The sequence below is a fragment of the Nannospalax galili genome, unplaced genomic scaffold (genome assembly GCF_000622305.1).
Source record: "Nannospalax galili isolate Female #2095 unplaced genomic scaffold, S.galili_v1.0 scaffold892, whole genome shotgun sequence".
Lineage (NCBI taxonomy): Eukaryota > Metazoa > Chordata > Mammalia > Rodentia > Spalacidae > Nannospalax > Nannospalax galili.
Genome location: NW_008333311.1, coordinates 3,981,510 through 4,001,367, shown reverse-complemented (window position 1 = coordinate 4,001,367; position 19,858 = coordinate 3,981,510). Strand labels below are relative to the sequence as shown.

The following is a 19,858-nucleotide window of genomic DNA, read 5'->3' as shown; positions in this document are numbered from 1 at the left end:
AGGACCAGGGAAGTAGAGGGAGGTGAGGGCGGGGCCAGGACCAGAAGCTGTTCTTCTGGGGCCTAAGAAAGGGACTGAGTTCGTCTGGGTGAGAAGGGTCAGGAAGCAGTATTGGTTGGGGCCCCAAGACTAGGAATGGAGCAGGGTCCAAACTAGGAGTATACAACAGTGGGTGGGGGTGGGGTGGGGGGGATGGAAGGGTGAATGTGGCTTAGGGAGTCCCGGCATGGAGAGCTGCGCTATAGACTTACCCCAAGAGGACTGAGGATAGTAGTGCAGGCTAGGAGAGTTAGCTGGTGGTGCAGGCCCAGGGAAGCAGAGAGAGGTGAGGGCGGGGCCAGGACCAGAAGAGGTGCTCCTAGAGCCCAAGAAAGGGACTGAGTTCGTCTGGGTGAGAAGGATCAGGAAGCAGAATTGGTTCCCCAGGTGTCTGGGGCCCCAAGACTAGGAATGGAGCAGGGCCCAAACTAGGAGTATAGAACGGTGGGGGGGGGAATGGAAGGGTGAATGTGGCTTAGGGAGTCCCAGCGTTGAGAGCTGTGCTATAGACTTACCCAAAGAGGCCTGAGGATAGTAGTGAAATAATAAACTATTCTTAAAAAGAATGTGTGAAACTATAGATTTTACAGCCACACCAGTGTACTTCAAGACTAACACATGAGTCATAATGTGCCAGAAAATATGGCTTATGATAGTTACTGTTTCTGTTTAAATCTAGTCACTCACATAGAAATATATATCTCTAAAAATTACAGTTTCAGGTAATATCTATAAAATGTGTTTTAAACATGTATTTTCAAATCTATTGCAATCAAAGAATAAGGACATTGTAAAGAAATGTCATGAAAATCTAAACATCATAACTTTAGGGTCTGCTGTCATAAAATCAAGAAGGCTCAGTTCTCAGATTTCACTACTTTTCATTCTAAAGAACACTTGTATATGTGACTGTACCCCTAACTCCCTTCACTTTTCAATGTAACACTAGAATTTTGGTTTTTCCTTGTACAAGGAAAAAAACTGTATATCTCAAAAAGGCAAGTGTATGTTAATACTGGCGCACACTTTCCAAATGTGAAAGAAACACTGGGGGAGATAAAAAGAGTAATGAATGTAGAAGAAAATAAAGCTTTCTCGTGAGGCGAGACTATGTCAAATCCTGAAGTTATTTCTCCATGATTAACAGCTTTACAGAGTCACAAAAAGAAGGTACTATACCTGATTTTCTACACTGGCGTATCTTTTCAGGTGTTTTATAAATTCTGATCGAGAGGTATTTCGTGCAATTATAAGAGCCATGCTTCCATTATTTAATCTGAAATTAAATATTTGTATTTGAAATTATGTTTATTAAGAGATTACTTAACAAACTACTTCATATTATTTTTATAACAAATATGTTGCTTACTGGACACACTGAGCAAGACAGACAAATGACCATGTTAAATTTACCTAAAATTCTTTAAAAAATATTTTATTTTTTTTGTGGGTGCTGGGATTCAAACCCAGGTCTTCTGCAAGAACAACCAGTGTTCTTAACTGCTGAGCCATCTCTCCAGCCCCATACAGCTGAAATGTCTTAACAAATTCTTTGTTGCTTTTGTTCTTAAAATGTTTTTTATTTTTATTTTATGTGAATGAGTTTATTGCCTGCATGTATGTAAGTGCACCCATGCCACACAATGCCCACAGAGGCCAGAAGAGGGCATAAGATCCTCTGGAAGAGCAGCCAGTGCTCTTAACTGCTGAGCCATCTCTCTAGCCCCTGACTTAAAATTCTTAAAAGAGATTTGCTGTGCTGTTTTTAAGTGGTGCAGGCTTTCAAGTTGGGTTTACTAAACTACTGACTTCTTTCTCAGCAGCTCCTTACTGCACAGTCTGTAAAAATCAGACTTCCATGCATCCTACTCACATTAAAAAATAATTTTAGATCCACTGCAGCTATTTTTAATTAATTTATTTTTATTTTATGTGTATGAGTGTTTTGCTTGCATTTATGAGTGCACTCATGTCCTGCAATACCCACAGATGCCAGAAGAGGGCATCTGATCCCCTGTAACTGAAGTTATAGATGGTTGTTAGCAGCCATGTGGGTGCTGGGAATGAAACCCAGTCCTCTGGAGGAGCAGTCAGTACTCTTAACTGCTGAGCCATCTCTCCAGGCCCCGACTGCAGTTATTTAAGAATTCTAAACATGAAACTATGTATGCTGTTTAAAAGATGCATTATGAAATAACAAACATTTCCAAATGGCCTAAGTGATACAGCTAGACATTCTCTAAAAATCTAAACTCTGGTTTAAGTATTTACTTATAAGCCGAAGTTCAAAGTGACATAGGAGACAAAGTAGATCAAAGTGCCTTAAATAGATGAAATGGAGGGAACAATTGCCACCATACATGTTCAACTAAAAGACTGCAATTTTAATTTTGCATGATACTCACATCCAATAAAAGAGACTAGAAATCTAGAGGTGGGATTTAGTGCCACAGTACCCACTAACAAAAATCATTGACTTTAGAAGGTATTTAGGAGAATATATGCAATTAAGTTCATGCTTAATTTCAGTGCAAATATGAAGTTATTCCAACAATAACAATGACATTAAAAAGAGATCTTAAACCACATAGAGGACTCAGACTAGGGCTATGAGGCACCTTTGAGATCCTCTTGTTATTGAGTCATTTTTAAAAAAAAACAAAAACATTTTATTGCTTTTACTTTATATGTATGAGTGTATTGCCTGCATGTGTGTAAGTGCACCCAAGTCATACAATGCCCACAGAGGTCAGAAGAAAGCATCAGATCCCCTGATACTAGAGTTGTGGATGGTCATTAGCTACCATGTGGGTGCTGGGAATTGAACCTGGGTCCTCTGCAAGAACAGTCAGTGCTCTTAATTACCAAGCCACCTCTCCAGCCCTGTCACTGAATCATTTTAAGTAAGACTAGACCACCCCCCAGTGGAAGTGATGTTCTCAAAGATGCACAGAGAAAATCAAAACAATTACTGGCACCAGAGCTCGTAATCACCCAGGTCCAGTATTCTACTGCCTCCATGCAACCTCTTCCCTGCTGAGAACAAACAGCACTAAATGTTCAGAGCAGGGTCCCTGTATGACCTTTTCCTTAGCTGTGTGACTATAAATATGAAAAGCATTGCCTAAGTCTACTATTATTTACTATGAGTTAAAACTCTCTATGTCTGACACACATACTTCATATACAGTATTGCCTTTAAATTTGGAATATAAGAATATTGGTTCCTGGGGCTGGAGAGATGGCTCAGTGGTTAAGAACACTTGTTCTTCCAGAGGACCCAGGTTTGATTCCTAGTACCCACGTGGCAGCTAACAATCATCCATAACTCCAGTTCCAGGGGCTCCTCTCCGGCCTCTGATGGACATTGCCCACACATGGTGCACTTACATGCATGCAAGGCAAATCACCCACACACAGAAAATAAAACAATAAATATAATAAGTTTTAAAAGAAAATTGGTTCATAATTTCTTTATCATGAAATTTGCATTGGGGTTATTTTGAAATAAATTAAACTTCTTCATGAGGAAGAAAAATCGAATAGCTTTCCTATTCAGAAGCTACATTTCTGAGACTCTCTGGTGAACTGAAGCCCACTCTGAAGCTTTACGAAGCACGTCATATTTGGACTCTAAACCCCAGATGGACTCTCTAGTCATCCTTCTCCAAAATGCTCCTCGATGCTGACCTGGATAGTCAGCAATGGAAGCAGGTAAGCCCAATGCATGGGAAGTGGCCTCGAAGGAGGCATGAGTCATCTCTCTAAAGAGGAGTCTTACATTGGGAAGGTAATTGGCAACAGGGTTAGAGCTTCCAAAAAGAGCCTCCAGGGCACAGGTCCTCCACTAGTGAACTGTTTCTCTGTGCTTCACAAAGGGAACAGCATAGGGAAGCACAGAACTATCTAGCATTTCTGAACAACAAGGATCAAACAACTAAGACTAATTCAAGATTCAAGTACCCCTTTCCGGTTTCAGCACTAAATGTAGTTAGAGGTACCATGTCACCTGGGTTATGGAGGTTATTAGTTTCTCTATTTTCTTCCCTAACTGTGGATACTTCCTTGTTTGTCACCTTTATAAGGAAGAAAGAAGTTTAAAATCAATCCTTTTCTAGCTGTTAATCGTTTTGGTTAAATTTTTTTCAGGGAAATTGAAACTATTAAGATGTTTTCAGCCACCAAATTACCTAAGTCATGCTCTCATTTCATTTTAAGGGGAAAATTTCTAAATTGACTGTCCTTCACAGCAGTTCTAATCTTTTCTTCTGTGTTCTACATGACTACATTCAGAAGAGAATTATGTTTTAGATTCATAATGTACAGCTGTTTAAAAGAATATTCAAGAGGATGGATATCTTTAATTCTAAGGGGATACTTAAGTCTCACTAGTTAAATGAAAATATGGTCAGGAAATCCCTATGTGTCACTGTTTACATTAAGCAGAACCAAAATATTTCCTCAAGCTGAAACTATCAACCAAACCTAGATTCTCTGCAAGAGCAGTAAACACTCTTAACCACTAAACTAGCTCACTGTCCTAAGAATTTTTATCCTTGTATTAGAATTGGAAGCACAGACATCCACAAGAAACATCGAATTTTAGTATAATATATGTTGAGACCTATCCCATCAAGCATTTGTACCCAGATGTCCCTCCATGCAAGTTCATCCACTGGAGTCTAGTCAGGCCACCTAGAGTCACTCCTTTAAAGAAGATCTACTGTCCATCACTCAGCAGTAATCAGTTGCCAATAGTTCTTCACCTAATGTTAGGGTCTGCTGCCCATGTACACAGTTCCATACTGGCTTTTTGTCTGATTGAGTTGGCATGGGTCTTGTGCATGCTGTGTTACCATTGTTGCAAGTTCATATACGCAAGTTCCCAGTGACCTGAAAACCTGTTTTCTTACATTCATACACCAACCCTGCCTCTTTCAATCTTTCTGGCCCCTCTTCTACAATGGTCCCTGAGCCATGTGTGGGTGAGGTTTAAGACAGGAGTCCTATCCAGGGACATGCACTCTGAAGTCTGTTTTTTTTTTAACTTTTACAAAAACTTTATTGAGAATTTCATACATGCATATAAGGTGTTTTGATCAAATCCATGCCCACTCCCTCCCTTCCAACACCTCCCATAGCTCCCCATCACTTTTTTCTTTTTCTTTTTTTCTTCTTTCATTTGTTTATTTTTATGGGGCTTTTGGGTACTCTAACATTCCCCCCTCTAAAGAGGTAACTCTGCAGTCTCTTATTCCCTAATACCTGACCAGTTGTGGCCTTCTCTGTGCATTGCATTCTGTCGTATGAGGAAGATTCGCTGATGAAAGTTGAGGGACATATGCATGAGATTGGGGGGGAGATGAGGAGGTGTGGATAGTGGAGGGGCTCTAAATTTAAGATCTATTATATGAAATGCACAAAATTCAATAAAAATATATGTAAAAATAAATAAATCCATTAAAAAAATTTGCCAAGAAAAAAATAGCAATGATTCTCTTTTCAGACTTCCATCTGTCTGCAAATAAAATGTTAAGAATAAAAATAATAATGAAAACCTTTAAAAAATCAGTATGATAGTCTAAACATGTAGCAAGGATAAAGCAAACAAGGCAGGTGTGAAGCAATGTTATGTCAACAAAACCCAAGTAATAGTATGACCAGAGGCCTAGTAAAAACTCACTGATTATCTGACAATTCAACATTTGTTCTCTAAAATATCATACATAAACTGCATCTTCTCCCCATAATTACTATTCTTTTTAAAAAATTTTAACATAACTTTCATTAATTCTTAGGGAATTTCATACAATGTATTTTGATCATATTCACCACTAAACTCCTTCCCGATTCACACCGATCATCTCCCAACTTTGTGTCTTTTTTATTTTCAATAACCTACCAAGTATAATTTATGATGCCTATATACTCATGGGTGTGAGGCCACCCACTGGAGCATGGTAGACTTACCAGGGACTAGACCCTTCAAGAAAACTGACTCTCCCTCCCACAAAAGCCATTAATTGTCAATAGCTCCTTAGGGTTAGGAACTCATGAGCCACCACCCTCATGTGCTAGAATGTTGACTGGCTTGATCCTGTGCAGGTCTTGTATAAGTAACCATAGCTGTTGTGTGTTTATGAGTGAAGTATTTCTGTCATTCCCATAACACACTGTTTCACTGTACTCCTCCCTGATCTCTGGCTCTCACAGACTTTCTATCCTTTCTTCTGTGGTGGTCCTTGAGCCTTATGGGATGAGGGTTGTATTAAGGGATGTGGTGGGATGAGGATTGGTCCCTTTTGTGGCTGAGAACTCCATTGACACTTATTCTCTGCACTTATATCATAAAATCTACCTCTTAACAAGTCTCTAGCCAGCTAAGTGCTAAAGTATTACAAAAGAAAAATTATGTATTTTTAAAAAATGAGTACCAGTGACTAATTAGAACACTCACCTGGTGTCAGGTGCCAAGCCTCTAGGTGCTACTGAACACAGACAGGGAATAGCCATGATGCTGACATTCAAGAACTGGCCCTGGATCGTTTGCCATTGACCACAGTCTAAAGGGAACATAAGTGGCTGGTTACCTTCCTTCAGGAAAGTACACTGTCACCATAGCCTATTAAGGTCTCAGAGATACCTTCCAACTCACCTAAATTTGGAGGTTCCTGTAATCTCCTAAAAGTAAGGAAACAGAGTCAAAAAGACATCACAGATAAGCAAAATCAGCATCTATTAAATAAGGGGAAAATTAGAGAACCCATCATTGCATATATAAATATTTTCTTAAGAAAATCACTTAAAGATAGAAAAGTATTATAAGAAATGATTTTCATTTCATAATGACTATAACTCTTTTTTAATGTGGCTTTAATATTTATATTCCATGCTAAATTAAAATTCTCATGAGGATCAAAACTGTATATTTTGGTTAGCTTTTGGCTCATGGCTGTATCCAAAGTCTCTGGATCACAGTAGGCACTTGAATGGGTATTGGATAGACAGATCAATACATGAATGGATGAATGGTGGCTTGTGAAGACAGAAGGTAAACGGCATGCTTACTAGAGCCTGCATTAGTTTATGATTCTATGCTCTTCATTAATATGTAAGAAAATAGTGGAAATTCGTAAGTGTGATAAATTGCTTATGTCAAAATATTTTATTCTTTAAAGAAAGGTAAAGATATCAATTCATAGAGATTTTACCTACTTTTCTTGTTCATCCTGAAAGCAATCAGTTGGTAAAAATGAGATTTTGCAATCCTCTGGGCTAAAAAAGAATACAACTTGTTTTAATAGTTATTGATCTTAGGACATAGAATGTTTGGTTTAAGAAAAATACTCACTTAAGTTTGGTGAGTGCTTTAATTACAGCAAAGTCTCTCCGCTGACTAGGGGGCATCCATCGATATTTTTCTGCTAGAGCCAAAGTCCTTCCACCAAAGCCGAACATGGCTGAGAACCCGAAGCGAAGAAGCTTGCCAGCAGAGCTAAAGGTGCAGACATCCACGGACTGCATGTGCCCTTGAACGTTAATATTGAATCCATCAGTGAGTGGTCAAAACAGCAAGCATCAGAGAGCATCACAGAAGATGACTTCAAGGTACCATATGCCATAGTGACTATCCTTGCTTTCACTTCACCTGTCTTTACCTATAACCACTGTAAATGCCATTTAAACATTTTCTGATTCTGAGAGAGAAACCCAAAGTAGTAAGTTTTTTGTGGCCTCTTTCCTAGTCACCTAAAACAAGGCTGAGGATGTGAAACTGAGGTAGACATATGAAGAAAACCTACAGCTAACATTAATTCTACACTGCATTTAGCTGAACTTAAATGCTAGTAAACGCAACAATTTATGGTCTATAGAGGTATATGGGTTAAAATATTTTTCTTGAGTCTGGAGATATGGCTCATCAGTTAAGAGCACTGTCTGCGCTTGCAGAGGATCTGAGTTCAGTTCCCAGCACCCACATGGGGGCTAACAAACACCTATTAACTCCAGTTCTAGGGGCTCTGATGCCCTCTTCTTGCCTCCACAGGCATTGCACACACAGGTGCACTTACATACACACAGGCAGGCAAAACTCATACACAAAATAAAAATAAAATATTTTCTTGTCATTTTACTCTTTTGATAATATAATCTTAATCCTGAAGTCTTAGTACAGTCAAACAATAGTGCAAATTACATAACCAAATAGCATGCATGCATGGATTTTCTTCACCTGGTTTTACAGTTGTGATTTGGAACATCTTTCCAACATTTTTTTTTTTTTCTGTCAGGATTACAGTAAAACTCCATTAATCGCTTTTACAAAGCAAGTGTTTTGAAATAAAAGACAATTAAAAGAAAAGAATCCTTGCCTTTGAGCTAATTAATCAAACATGTCTATGTTCAGAGTAAAAGAATTTAACTGTTCCTAGGTAAGACTGACAGAAATATAATTGTGTTTCTTATATGAATAAAATTTTCTTACTACAGCACGAGGACTCTAGAAGAATCCTTACCCATTATAATGTGCATAGTTGCAGTCACCACGTGAGGTATTCCATAAAGAGAATGTGCCAATACATTCGTAGAGCCTGCCAAAACAATTTTAAAGCATGTACTACTAGTACGACATGTGTTTTAAATTATCAAGTGCTCTTATTTTACATAAGTATCACTATGTAATGCTAAGTTGTTAGAAATATAACTTCACAGCATAGATGCATGTGAGGTTTTGGAAGAATGTGGAAGACTTTGGAAGTTTGGGCTAGAAAAGCAGTTGTTTGCTGTAAGCAGAGCTTAACAGGCCAGTCTAGTAGACACCTGGAAGAAAGTAGTCTTGAGAACAATGTAGTTCCAGAGGGAAATAAGGACTTAAGCAGCAATTAGGATATTTTGGCAAAGAGTCTGGTGCCCACAGCCTAAGAACTTGCCTGAGGCTAAGTTGAAAAACCATGGACTAAATTCTCTGGCAGAAAAAATTTCAATACAGCATAACATAGAAATGGTGGTGTGGCTATTAATGGTGAATATTACACAGATTTACAGTGAAAAAGAGCAAATGGAACAGAAAGAAATACAGAATGTACAGGATGGATTGAAAAAGAGCACTAGGAAGATTATTAATCTGGGAGTCTTGGCATGTGCTGGAGAGGATCCCTTTGATAAGGAGATTAAAGTGATTAAGGAGGGGTCTAGAGAGTCACCCTTAAACAATGGAGAGAGTGCCTCCAGGGCAAGACCACACCCAGTTAAGCATTCAACTTGTGAAAGGAAAATGCTGCAGGGGCCACTGAAGAGAATAGCTTCAATGGATAGAGCAGTGTGGGGATCCATCAAAAACTTTCAGTCAAACTTGGCAGTGTCTTCACCTAGTGCTGGCTTTAGAGGCATGAAAAAGGCAAGAATGAAGGGATCATCAGTTCTTCCTCTGAAGTTTCAGAGAGCCTCGGAGGCCAGGCAGCATGAAGCAGGAGTTCTCCTGCACAGAGAAGGTCCTGATAGGCCATTATGTGAAGCTGTGAAGGTGAAGCTTGGTTGGAATGGAAACCCCAAGAAGACGTTTGTGATGCCAGAGCTGTGAAGCATCTGCCAAGAAGACCTGGGCGTGGTACCAGCTCAAGAGAGAGATACGTGTTGCACGCAGCAAAACTAGAGAGGCTGAGCCATCTAAGCCCTTTGGAAGTAAAGTCCCAGAAGCTGGACACGGAGCTACTGGATTTGGTGTTTGACCTGCTGATTTTCGGTCTTGTTTTGGTCTGGTATTTCCTCACTATGCCTCCATTCCTCCCCTTTGGAATGGTAATGTGTATTCGATTCCACTGTATGTTGGAACTATGTAATTTGTCTTTTGGTTTTATAGAGGCTTACAGTTAAGATATTCACCTGAGTCTCAAAAGAGACTTTGGACTATGGACTTTTGAATAGTATTGAGACTGGTAATGACTATGGGGACTTTTAAAGGTGGACTAAATGCATTTTGCATTTTATATGGTCATGAGCCTGTGGAGGCCAGTGGGTTGAATGTGGTGGTTTGAATGAAAATGTCCCCCATAGGCTCCAAGTATTTGGACATTTTTTCCCCAGATGGTGGCACTGTTTTGGGAGGTCTTAGAAGGTGTGGCTATCCTGGAGGAAGCACGTCACTGGGGGTGGGCTTAGAGACTTCTTAAGCTTTGCCGTATCTCCAGTTGCTCTCTTGCTTCCTGTGCCTGCTTGATGATGTGAGAGCTTAGCTTCTGTTGCTCCTGCTCCAGCCACTTCTAGTCACCATGCCTCCCTGTCATTATGGACTGTAATTCCCCCAGAACAGTAAGCTCAAATAAACTCTTCTTTTTTAAAATTGCTTTGGTCAATGTTTCTATCAGAGCAACAGAAAAGTGACTAATACAGATGCACATCAGGTGTTTTCGAAATTGATTGTTGAACTTCTTAATGACTTAAAATTGTGAAAACACTACAAAAGTTAGAAAACTAGGCTAAGTATATTAACCCAGAAGTGCAGTGCTTGACTAGCATGTACAAGGCCTTGTGTTACATCTCTAGAATCACAAAAAACTAGAAAACAATTTCCTGCTTCCAAGTTATTTTGATGATGGTATCTATTTTCTATTTCCTAGACTCAAAATTCTAATTATATAGGTTACTCCAACCAACTGTAATGAATAAGTCTTTAGTTTCTATACAAAAATGATCTTCAACAGCAAAAGAAAGGCTGTGAAGAGGAGACAAATGCACGAATATATAAATAAGAAAAACCCAAGCAGTAACTGAAACAGAAATACAGCATCTATATAAATCCCAACAAATATTTAAAAAGACATTTTATGAATTGTAGAGATAAACTCTCACCCCAAATGGGATTCCTTTACACATCTGAAGGGAAAAATAGTACTTGAAGAAAATTAACGTGACACTTTCCATCTGAAAATCTGTTTCTGAGACATAATTTGACTTATATAATCATTAAGATAACGTAAAATACTCAAGAATTCCCTCCCATCAGTCTACAGTGGGAAAGAGCTCCTGAGACAACTCATGTGATGTTTATGTGTGGCTAAAATCTGACATAAAGGTCTTTCTAAAAGGCTAAAAGTTGTTGAAAATTATTAGAAGAGTAATTAAGTTACAGGTTTTCCTTTTATTTAAGAACACAGGTGAGGAAGTGGTGGATGAATACAAGGAAATCATGTTGTCCAGACACAACAGGGTAATTTCCCATATGAACACACAGAACTTGTGACAGCATACATAAGACCTGCCAAGCTCAGGCCAGATGTAAAAATTCCAGGATGGATGGGGGAGGTGTGCAAGAAGCCTCAGTCCTAGTTGAGGAACTATTGATAACTGATAGTTTCTGGAAGAGGGAGAAATCTGTTTCCTTTAAAGTGTGATGCCATGTAAGATGTCCAGGCTCCAGGAGATGGAACCACACCTAAGAGCACTTGGAAACACAATTGGGGAACACAAATTAGACTAAATGGGATTTTAAAAATAATAATAATAGAAAACATGAATGCTGGGTGATTGAAAGGTAGGGCTAGAGATGTGGGAGATAGTCTGAATATTATCAAAATACATTGTATTAAATTCTCAAAGAATCAATAAAAATGCTTTTTATAAAAAGACACATCAAAGAGACCCAAAAATAACCAAGAGCTGTGAAATCATGTGTCTGGTGTGTAACCAGTTGCCAAGGCAAAGATTACTCCTCGAGAATTTGCTAATCAGGAGCGTTTCTGTGGCCATGAATAAGCACCTCAATTTGTATCACTTGAAAATATCTCATTATGTATTCAGTTGAAGATGCTAGGGCAGCTCAGACATTATGAACTAAGATGTCACTGAAAAAAAATCATTTACCATTTAACCATTAAATATTAATAAACTTTCTTTAACTACTAATGATAAATAAGCATAATTATGCCAGGACTCTAGTAATATCAATGCAAAGAAAAGCTCACCTTAACTAATGGCTAAATTCATTCTGACTGATTCACCAAAAGACAAGCTATATTCTGACTCTAATTACTCAGTTATGGCCCTTAGTTGAGCAAAAATAACAACACCCAAGTGTTTATTGAAAGGTGCTCATAAAGATACCCACTTTCAACATGTCTAGTCAAATTCTTTCTAGGAGTCCTCACCAAAACAGTTAGTCAAGAGGATGAAACCAAATATTCAAAAAGAAGAAGCTAAATCATCACCATTGCAATAATGTGATCACAGAAAAACTAAAAATTTACCAAAAACTAGTAGAAGTAGTAAATTGAGTAAAGTTGCAGGATATAAAATCAATACATATCTACAGTGTTTCTGTAAACACTAGCAACCTGTTTTAAACAGAAAGCAAGAAAATAAACGCATTTACAGTAACTGCAAAAAATACTTAGAAATACATTTAACCAAAGAAGTGAAGGATATAACCTAAAAACTATAAAACATCAATGAAAGAAATCAAAGATGACAGAAATAAATGTATAGATATCTTGTATTCATGAATTCGGGAAATTAATGTTGCTAAAATGTGCATACTACCTAAAGCAATCACTGTCAAAAGATTAAATGCAATTCAAAAGAAAATTGCACATTTTTTCTCATAGAAATAATGCATTCGTTAAAAGATTTTAAGAAGAAATTATTTTCTATTTCTATGAGAAAAAAATGATTGACAAAATATTAGAATCTTCATTTCTGGACTGCAGTGGTCACCTATAGACTGCATCTTGGGAATATGAAGAAAAGCAATATTCTGTGTTCCTATAATGGTAAAGCTCTCAAAATTCACCATCAGTACAATGTGAAACACTTTCCTCAGGCCCACAGACCTCAATCCCTTTACTGTACTTATCCTCTGCTTGGTGTGTTCACTATTTATCTAACCATCCCATTAGCCCACTAATAGTGTATGGTCTGATTACTAGCTCTATACATAAGATATGGTCATCCAACATTTCCTAAGTGAGTAAGTCTCTTGTTTTCTGAGAATTTCAAAAGACTTTTGGGAATCTTTTTTTTCTTTTCTTTTCTTTTTATAATAAAAGGTACAGAGTGGGCCCAAGGGTCAGAACAGCTGTGTAAAGTAAGCCCCTCTGTCCAGCTCAGTTTCCAGGGTAAAGAGATTCAACTCAGTTTCCTAGCTCTCAGTTCACAGAAAGAAGTGAGAGGGATAAATGCAGTAACTCTCAGTATTACTGGAGATCCTATTAAGGGAGCAAAGAGATGTGAGAAAACAGTGCGGAGAAACCAGGGTATCTGAGGAGGGAGACATAGTCACTGGAAAGAAACAAACCACTGAGTGCAATCAGCATCGATTCAATTGTCATCGAGAGGTCACAGAAGAGGACTGGGGCAAAGCCAGGCCTAGAGCCCTTAGAGCTCCAGGCTTACTGGAGCTGTGGTTTAAGAGCCTTTGGAAGGTGGAGAGAATCAGAGCTCTCCATCAGCCTTTGGAAGGTGGGGAGAACCAGAGCTCCCACCATTGCATGCAAAACAGTTATGATAGCAGCATGGCTGTCAACCCCCAACTACAGCACAGGTCAACACCAGTGGAAATCCAGTCTGCACTGACTTTCTTGTAAAGGGCGTAACATGTGCAGAGGGTTTTTTCTTCATGAACTCTTTCTACCCACTCATTCCTCTATCACTTCACTATTTAAACTAGATAAGAAGCTGCAAGCCATCTCAGCTAGCTTCTAATCTGGATGTGGCACCAATACTACACACAGGATTGAATGACTGACTAAGTCTTCCCAGTTCTTCCAATGGTGGGCTCAGTATACATCTTTGGATTGAATAGGTATGATCTTGTTTGAGAAAAATGTGCAAATATAAGGTCAGATTTTGTTAGTCTCAGCCCTAGAAAATTGGTGGAGCACTCCTCGGCTCTTGTATAGTTTGATAATTGGTTTTGATGCACCTTTGTATGTCTTAGCCAGCAGCAAAGGCTTCAGGTTTATCACCTTCCTATTGAACTAGAGGCTTACCAGTGATATCATCGATCCCATGCACATGAGGTGCACTGAAGTCCAGGTTATAGAGCCTCCCACTTTGAGGGTGAATCAATGGACAGCTCAAGCGATCTTTTAGTGTCTCAAATGGAATGTTCAAACTGATCACTATAGATTTTGTCCAAGACTTCAACCTGTACTAATGTCCTCTGGAAACCATCCAATAGCCAGTACTGGCTGCTCCTGGATTCCAGCTCTGATATCATGAGGCATGTGATCACATGATCTGTAACCAAAGACCTTTTCTTGGTACTGTTTTGCCATGTCTCCAACTTCTGTATTGGTCTTAAGGTTGTCCCATGCGACGTGATTACTGGAGAGATGCTGGAGGCCAAAGTTCTGTGAGATCCCGTCGGTGCACAGTGCCATTGCCCAAGCCAGCAGCCCAAAGCTGATTGTTTGCAGGAGTTTGGAGGTCATGGCCTTGGTGACAACAGAGCGACCAGACCTCTGTAGCCCACAAATTTTGTGTGTCAAGCTGGCCTCAGCACCTTCTGCACACACACAGAAAACAAATTCTTAAAATTTGTATGAAACCAAGAAGACCCTAAGTAGCCAAAACTTCTTGAAAAAGAGCAACACTTAAGCATGATAACCCCTAACTTCAAAATCTGCTACAAAACTGCAGTCATTGCAATAATGTGGAACTGGCATACAAACAGATGCACAGACCAACAGAATATAATACAAAGCCCCTCCTCTCCAAATAAAACAACCACAAGAATTTATGGCCAACTGTTTTTTCACAAATGTACCAAAAAAAATCACAACTTGGAAATAATAGTCTTTTCAATAAACCTGGAGGCTGGATGTTCACATACAGAATAATGCAATTAGACCCTTGCCTTTCAGGTATGCAGTCAACTGACAACGGATTTGAAAACTACTAGAAGACAACAGAGAGGAGAGGTCCATGCCAGTGGTCTGAGCAATGATTTTCTGGTATGATCCCAAAAGCATGGATGACAAAAGCAAAAACAGACACATGGGATTACACTACATTAATCAATGGAGTGAGAGATGACCAACAGAATAGGACAAAACATGTAAACACCCACAGCTGGTAAGGGGTTCATATCCAAAATACAGATATATGTGACTTATGATAGTGCTACATTCTGAGAAATGTATTTGTAGTTGATTTTGTCACTGTGCAAACATCAGAGAGCATAGACATGACCAGAGAGTGTGGACAAACCAAGATGGTATAGCCTAGTACACACCTAGCTATATATGCTACTGCTCCTAGCTACAAACGCTATCATACTCCTCTCCCCAAGGCTTGGAGATCACTGAGTTACAGGGGACAAAAAATGATGAGACAGAGATGGTAGATGACCACAACAAAAAAGTTTTTTCTGGACACAACAGAAGAACTGTACATGGAATTCCCAAAGCATGAAGTATTATTTTTTAAAATCATGAAAAACTTTATGTCCTTATCCCATAAACTTTTAAAATAAATCATTTTAAAAGTTTTAAATATCTTTGTTTAAAACCAAGGCATACACATGACTTGGACCTACTCAAGGTGTGGGTCTGGGGCAGCACTGTCTTCCACATCTATACCTTGACCAATGGAAGGTCTCTGCTGTCACATTCTATGACAGCAGGACCTTCTCTGGATCCCTCCTGAAGGACCTGCCTGTGGCTCCTCTTAGGAAGATTCTTTTCAGAAATACAGCCATGGTGGCTGCTTGTTTTGTTTCATCATAGATTTGCTTACCAAAAGATAATGTACCATGAACATTCATGTCCATTCATGGAAGGTCCTAACCCCTTTACTGAGTTTTCTTGGGCATTTTCTTGATTTTTTTGGTATTTCCTTATCTCTTGCTTTTTTTAGCTATGTGTTCACTAAGTGCCATGAATTTTTCAGTTCTGTTAGGAACCTAGGGACCATGATTGTATATGAGGTCTCTCATTAACAAAAATGTGATTACACAGTGAACAATTACATATAAGGGACTCAATGTCTCTTTTTAAAATTTCAGTCTCATTTAAAAAGGAGTAAAGATTGTGAATATTTATTTCTCTAAAAAATACATACGAATGACCAATGAGGATATAAAACAAATGCCGAACACTAACTAACCACAGAAATGCAATTTATAACCACAATAAGCACCCTATGGTAATATACAAACTAAAGTTGGAATGATACAGAGATGGAGAGCATGTCCTTGACTAGGATGACATGCAAATTCATTAATTGTTTTATGTTCTTACCAAAGCTATTCTACAAAGTCCAATACCAAAACAAGATAAAGATATGACAAAAATAAAACTATAGACTTAATTCCCTAATGAACACCATAGAAACTGTCCATTAAAAACTTGCAAACTGGAGAAGGCTGGACAGGTGGCTCAGTGGGTAAGAGCACTTATTGCTGCTCTTGCAGAGGAGCCAGATTCAGCTCTCAGAAGCCAAATGGCAGCTTAAAACCATCCCCAACTCCAGTTCCAGGGAATCTGACCTCCTCTTCTGGCCTCCATGGGCATTGCATGCACATGGTACACTTACAGAAACACAAGCTAAAGATTCATACACATAAAAAAGAAAGCTTGTAAAGAGAATTAAACAACATATTACAAAGACCATACACAACTTGATTTTATTTGAGAGATGTAAGGATTATTCAAAATAGCAAATCAATAACACAATTACATAAATAAACACAAGGGCAGAAATCATATGACCATAAGACCTGAAACTTCAAACTTGCTATATGAAAACACAGGTAAAGGAGTTCAAGATATCAGCATAAGCAAGGATTTTCTACAGCCCCAGCTGACCTGTAGCTCACTACGTAGACCAGGCTGGTCTTGAACTCACAGAGATCCTCCTGCCTCTGGATCCCAAGTGCTGGAATTAAAGGCGTGCACCACCAAGCCCAGCTTTCTAAAAAGGACTCCTAATAGCACAAGAACAAGCCCAAGAACTCACAAATGGGATTGTATGAAATTAAAAAGCTTCTGCACATGGTAGGTTAGATATCTTTTCAAATAGCATAGTTCCCTGAAATAAAATAGAACTATCTGCATTTTACAACTTCACATGGACTTTCTCATGAACTTACCTGTTTTCTTCAAAGTGTCAAAAAAAATGTACTTAACACCAGGTATGGTGGTGCACACTTTTAATCCCAGCTCTCGGAGGCAGAGGCAGGCAGATCTCTGTGAGATCTAGGCCAGCCTGGTCTGCATAGTGAGCTTCAAGCCAGTTGAGGCTACAGGGGGACCCTATCTCAAAAAAAAACAAAATAAAATTAAGGCTTCTGCACAGCAAAGGCAACAATTATCAGAGTGAAAAGAAAGTTTATAGAATGGAAAAAATTCTTTGACAGATACACACCAGACAGGAAACTAATTTCTAAGATATATAAAGACTGCACAAATTAAACATCAAAAAAATCCCATATCATTCAATCAATAAATGGGCTAGTGAACTGAATCAACAATTCTCAAAAGGAAATAACAAATAGACAACAAAGTTGAAAAAGTTCAGCTTCCTTAGCCACCAGGAAAACACAAATTAAACCTTTTTGGATTTTATCTCATCCCAGTCAAGATGATTGTTTCCAAGGAAACAAATGGCAACAAAAGTCAGCTAAGAGAAAAGGGAACCCTTATTCAGTACTGGTAGGAATGTAAACTGGTACAAACACTATGGAAATCAGGATGGAGTTTCCTCAACAAATTGAAAATAGAACTACTATATGACCCAGTATATGACTCTGGGATAGATACTAGAAGCATCAAAGTCAAACATCACAGAGATGCTTGCACATCCATGTTTACTGTGACACTGTTCACAATAAATAAGGTGATAAATCAGCCTGGATATCCATAACAGATGAATGGATAAGGAAAATTTGGTATATATACACAATGGAGGCTTATTTAGTCACACGAAGAATGAAATTATGTCATTTGCAGGTAAATGATAGAAGAAAATTAAGCCAGTCTCAGAAAAATTGATATTGCATCTGCTTTCATACATACATACATACATACACACATACATACATGACATGAGAATAGAAGAAGACTATTAGGGAGTAGTAGAGCGACTTACAGGTGGAGGAAACATAAGAAATGGGAGTGAAATATGAGCAAAGTACAAATCTGCATGCATAAAGATGTCATATAAAACCTATTATTTTGTACAGTCCTTTAAAAATGAAAAAGAAAAAAAGAAACCAAAATTAAGATATCACCTGACACCACTTATTTCTTTAAGATTAAAAATGTTTATTTCATTTATTTATTTATTGTGAGCGCCAGTGGAAGTCAGGGGACAATATATGAAAGTCTGTTCTTTCCTTCCACCATGTGGGTCTCAGGAATTGAGCTCTGGTCATCAGGCTTGGTGGCAAGGGCCTGTCATTGAGCCATCTCACTGGTCTTATTTATTATTTTTTAAAATCAGTCAGAATGTGGAGAAGTTCCTGCACACTCCTGATGGGATACCAAAAGATTTCCATTGTGATGGAAATCAGCATGGGAGATCCTCAAAAATGGGAACAGACCTACCATATGACTAAGCAGTCCTGCTACCTGCATTCCTTTGGAAATAAAATCACTATGTCAGGAACACATCTGCACCCCCATGTTCACAGCACCAGTATCCTCAATAACCAAGATATTGGCTCAACCTAAATGACCAATAGGTAAATGGATAAGGAAAAAATGTATTTACAATGGAATATAGCCTTTTTTTATGTGTATGAGTGTACTGCCTGCATGTATGCGAGTACACCTGTGTCCTGCCATGCTGCGGAGGACAGAAGAGGGCTTCAGATTCCCCTGGGACTGGAGTTAAGGACGGCTTGTAGCTGCCATATGGATGCTGGGAATTGAACCCAGGTCCTCTACAAGAGCAGTCAGTGCTCTTAACTGATGAGCCATCTCTCCATCTCTGGAATGTGGCCTTTTTAAAGAAGGTCATCTTATTATTTCTGACTATGACAAATGGATGAATTTAGAGAAAATTATGAAAGCTAAAATAATCCAGACACAGAGAAACAAATACTGTAAAAGTATCATTTATATGTGAAATCTGAAAAAAAATTCAACCCACAGAAACAGATTCAACCCACAGAAACAGGACCAGTGACTGACAGATGAGAAGCTGGAGGCTCTCCTATACGGCATGGTGACAACAATTAACGTGTAACGTAATTGAAAACTGCTGAGCGCAGGATTGATTTTCACAAAAAAATTAAAATGTGGAGGTGTGCATATGTTAAATTAGCCCAACTTAGTCATTCCATCATGTCTACAACTACTACAATATCATGTTGCATATGTTAACTATGAATATGTTTCAGTCAATTCAAAAATAAATGAGGAAAAGGCACGTAAATCAGTAACTGATGGAAATAAAATAACTTTAAAAATACTATCCTGAATATTATACTGAATCAGTCTACAGTTTCTAAGATCCAAGGGTGATTTTGACAGAAGCGTGGTCTATTAACCAGCAATATCAACATTACCTGGTTCTTAGGCTTAACCTCCAGTTCACGCAGTCAGTATGAGTTGAGTGTGTGCCTACACAGACTCACACACACACCCAGAAGGGACCTGGCTGTGGGTTTTAACAAGGTCTCATGGTGATTTGATTGCATTCTTGGTCTGAGAACCAGTCATCTAGAAACCTTTATTCTGTGAATCTGGACCTTTCCATGATCTTTTGGTGCTTTACAGCCTGCCTCTGGCCATCTAATCGATGGTGCATCTCAAATGATAGAAAAGAAAGAAGAGGAACAAATCAATCCATTTTTCTTTCTCCATCAGATTTATGGTAA

The 19,858-nt window shown here is 38.6% G+C and overlaps 1 protein-coding gene, 1 non-coding gene and 1 pseudogene across 2 annotated transcripts in view; 1 reads left to right on the top strand and 2 right to left on the bottom strand.

Annotated features, from left to right (window-relative positions):
• Positions 1-19,858, bottom strand: part of Cerkl (ceramide kinase like) — a 130,244-nt gene that overhangs the window by 11,956 nt on the left and 98,430 nt on the right. Inside the window, exons 4-9 of the mRNA XM_008827963.3 lie at positions 8,556-8,630; positions 7,391-7,568; positions 7,255-7,314; positions 6,695-6,720; positions 6,497-6,602; positions 1,219-1,315 (exon numbers count right to left, since the gene is read on the bottom strand). Of these exons, the coding sequence (XP_008826185.2) occupies positions 1,219-1,315; positions 6,497-6,602; positions 6,695-6,720; positions 7,255-7,314; positions 7,391-7,568; positions 8,556-8,630 (542 nt within the window). The remainder of the gene's footprint in view (positions 1-1,218; positions 1,316-6,496; positions 6,603-6,694; positions 6,721-7,254; positions 7,315-7,390; positions 7,569-8,555; positions 8,631-19,858) is intronic.
• LOC103729876 lies at positions 13,809-14,557 on the bottom strand (annotated as a pseudogene).
• LOC115069438 lies at positions 16,166-16,272 on the top strand. The gene has a single exon (XR_003848706.1). It is a non-coding gene; the product is annotated as a U6 spliceosomal RNA (small nuclear RNA).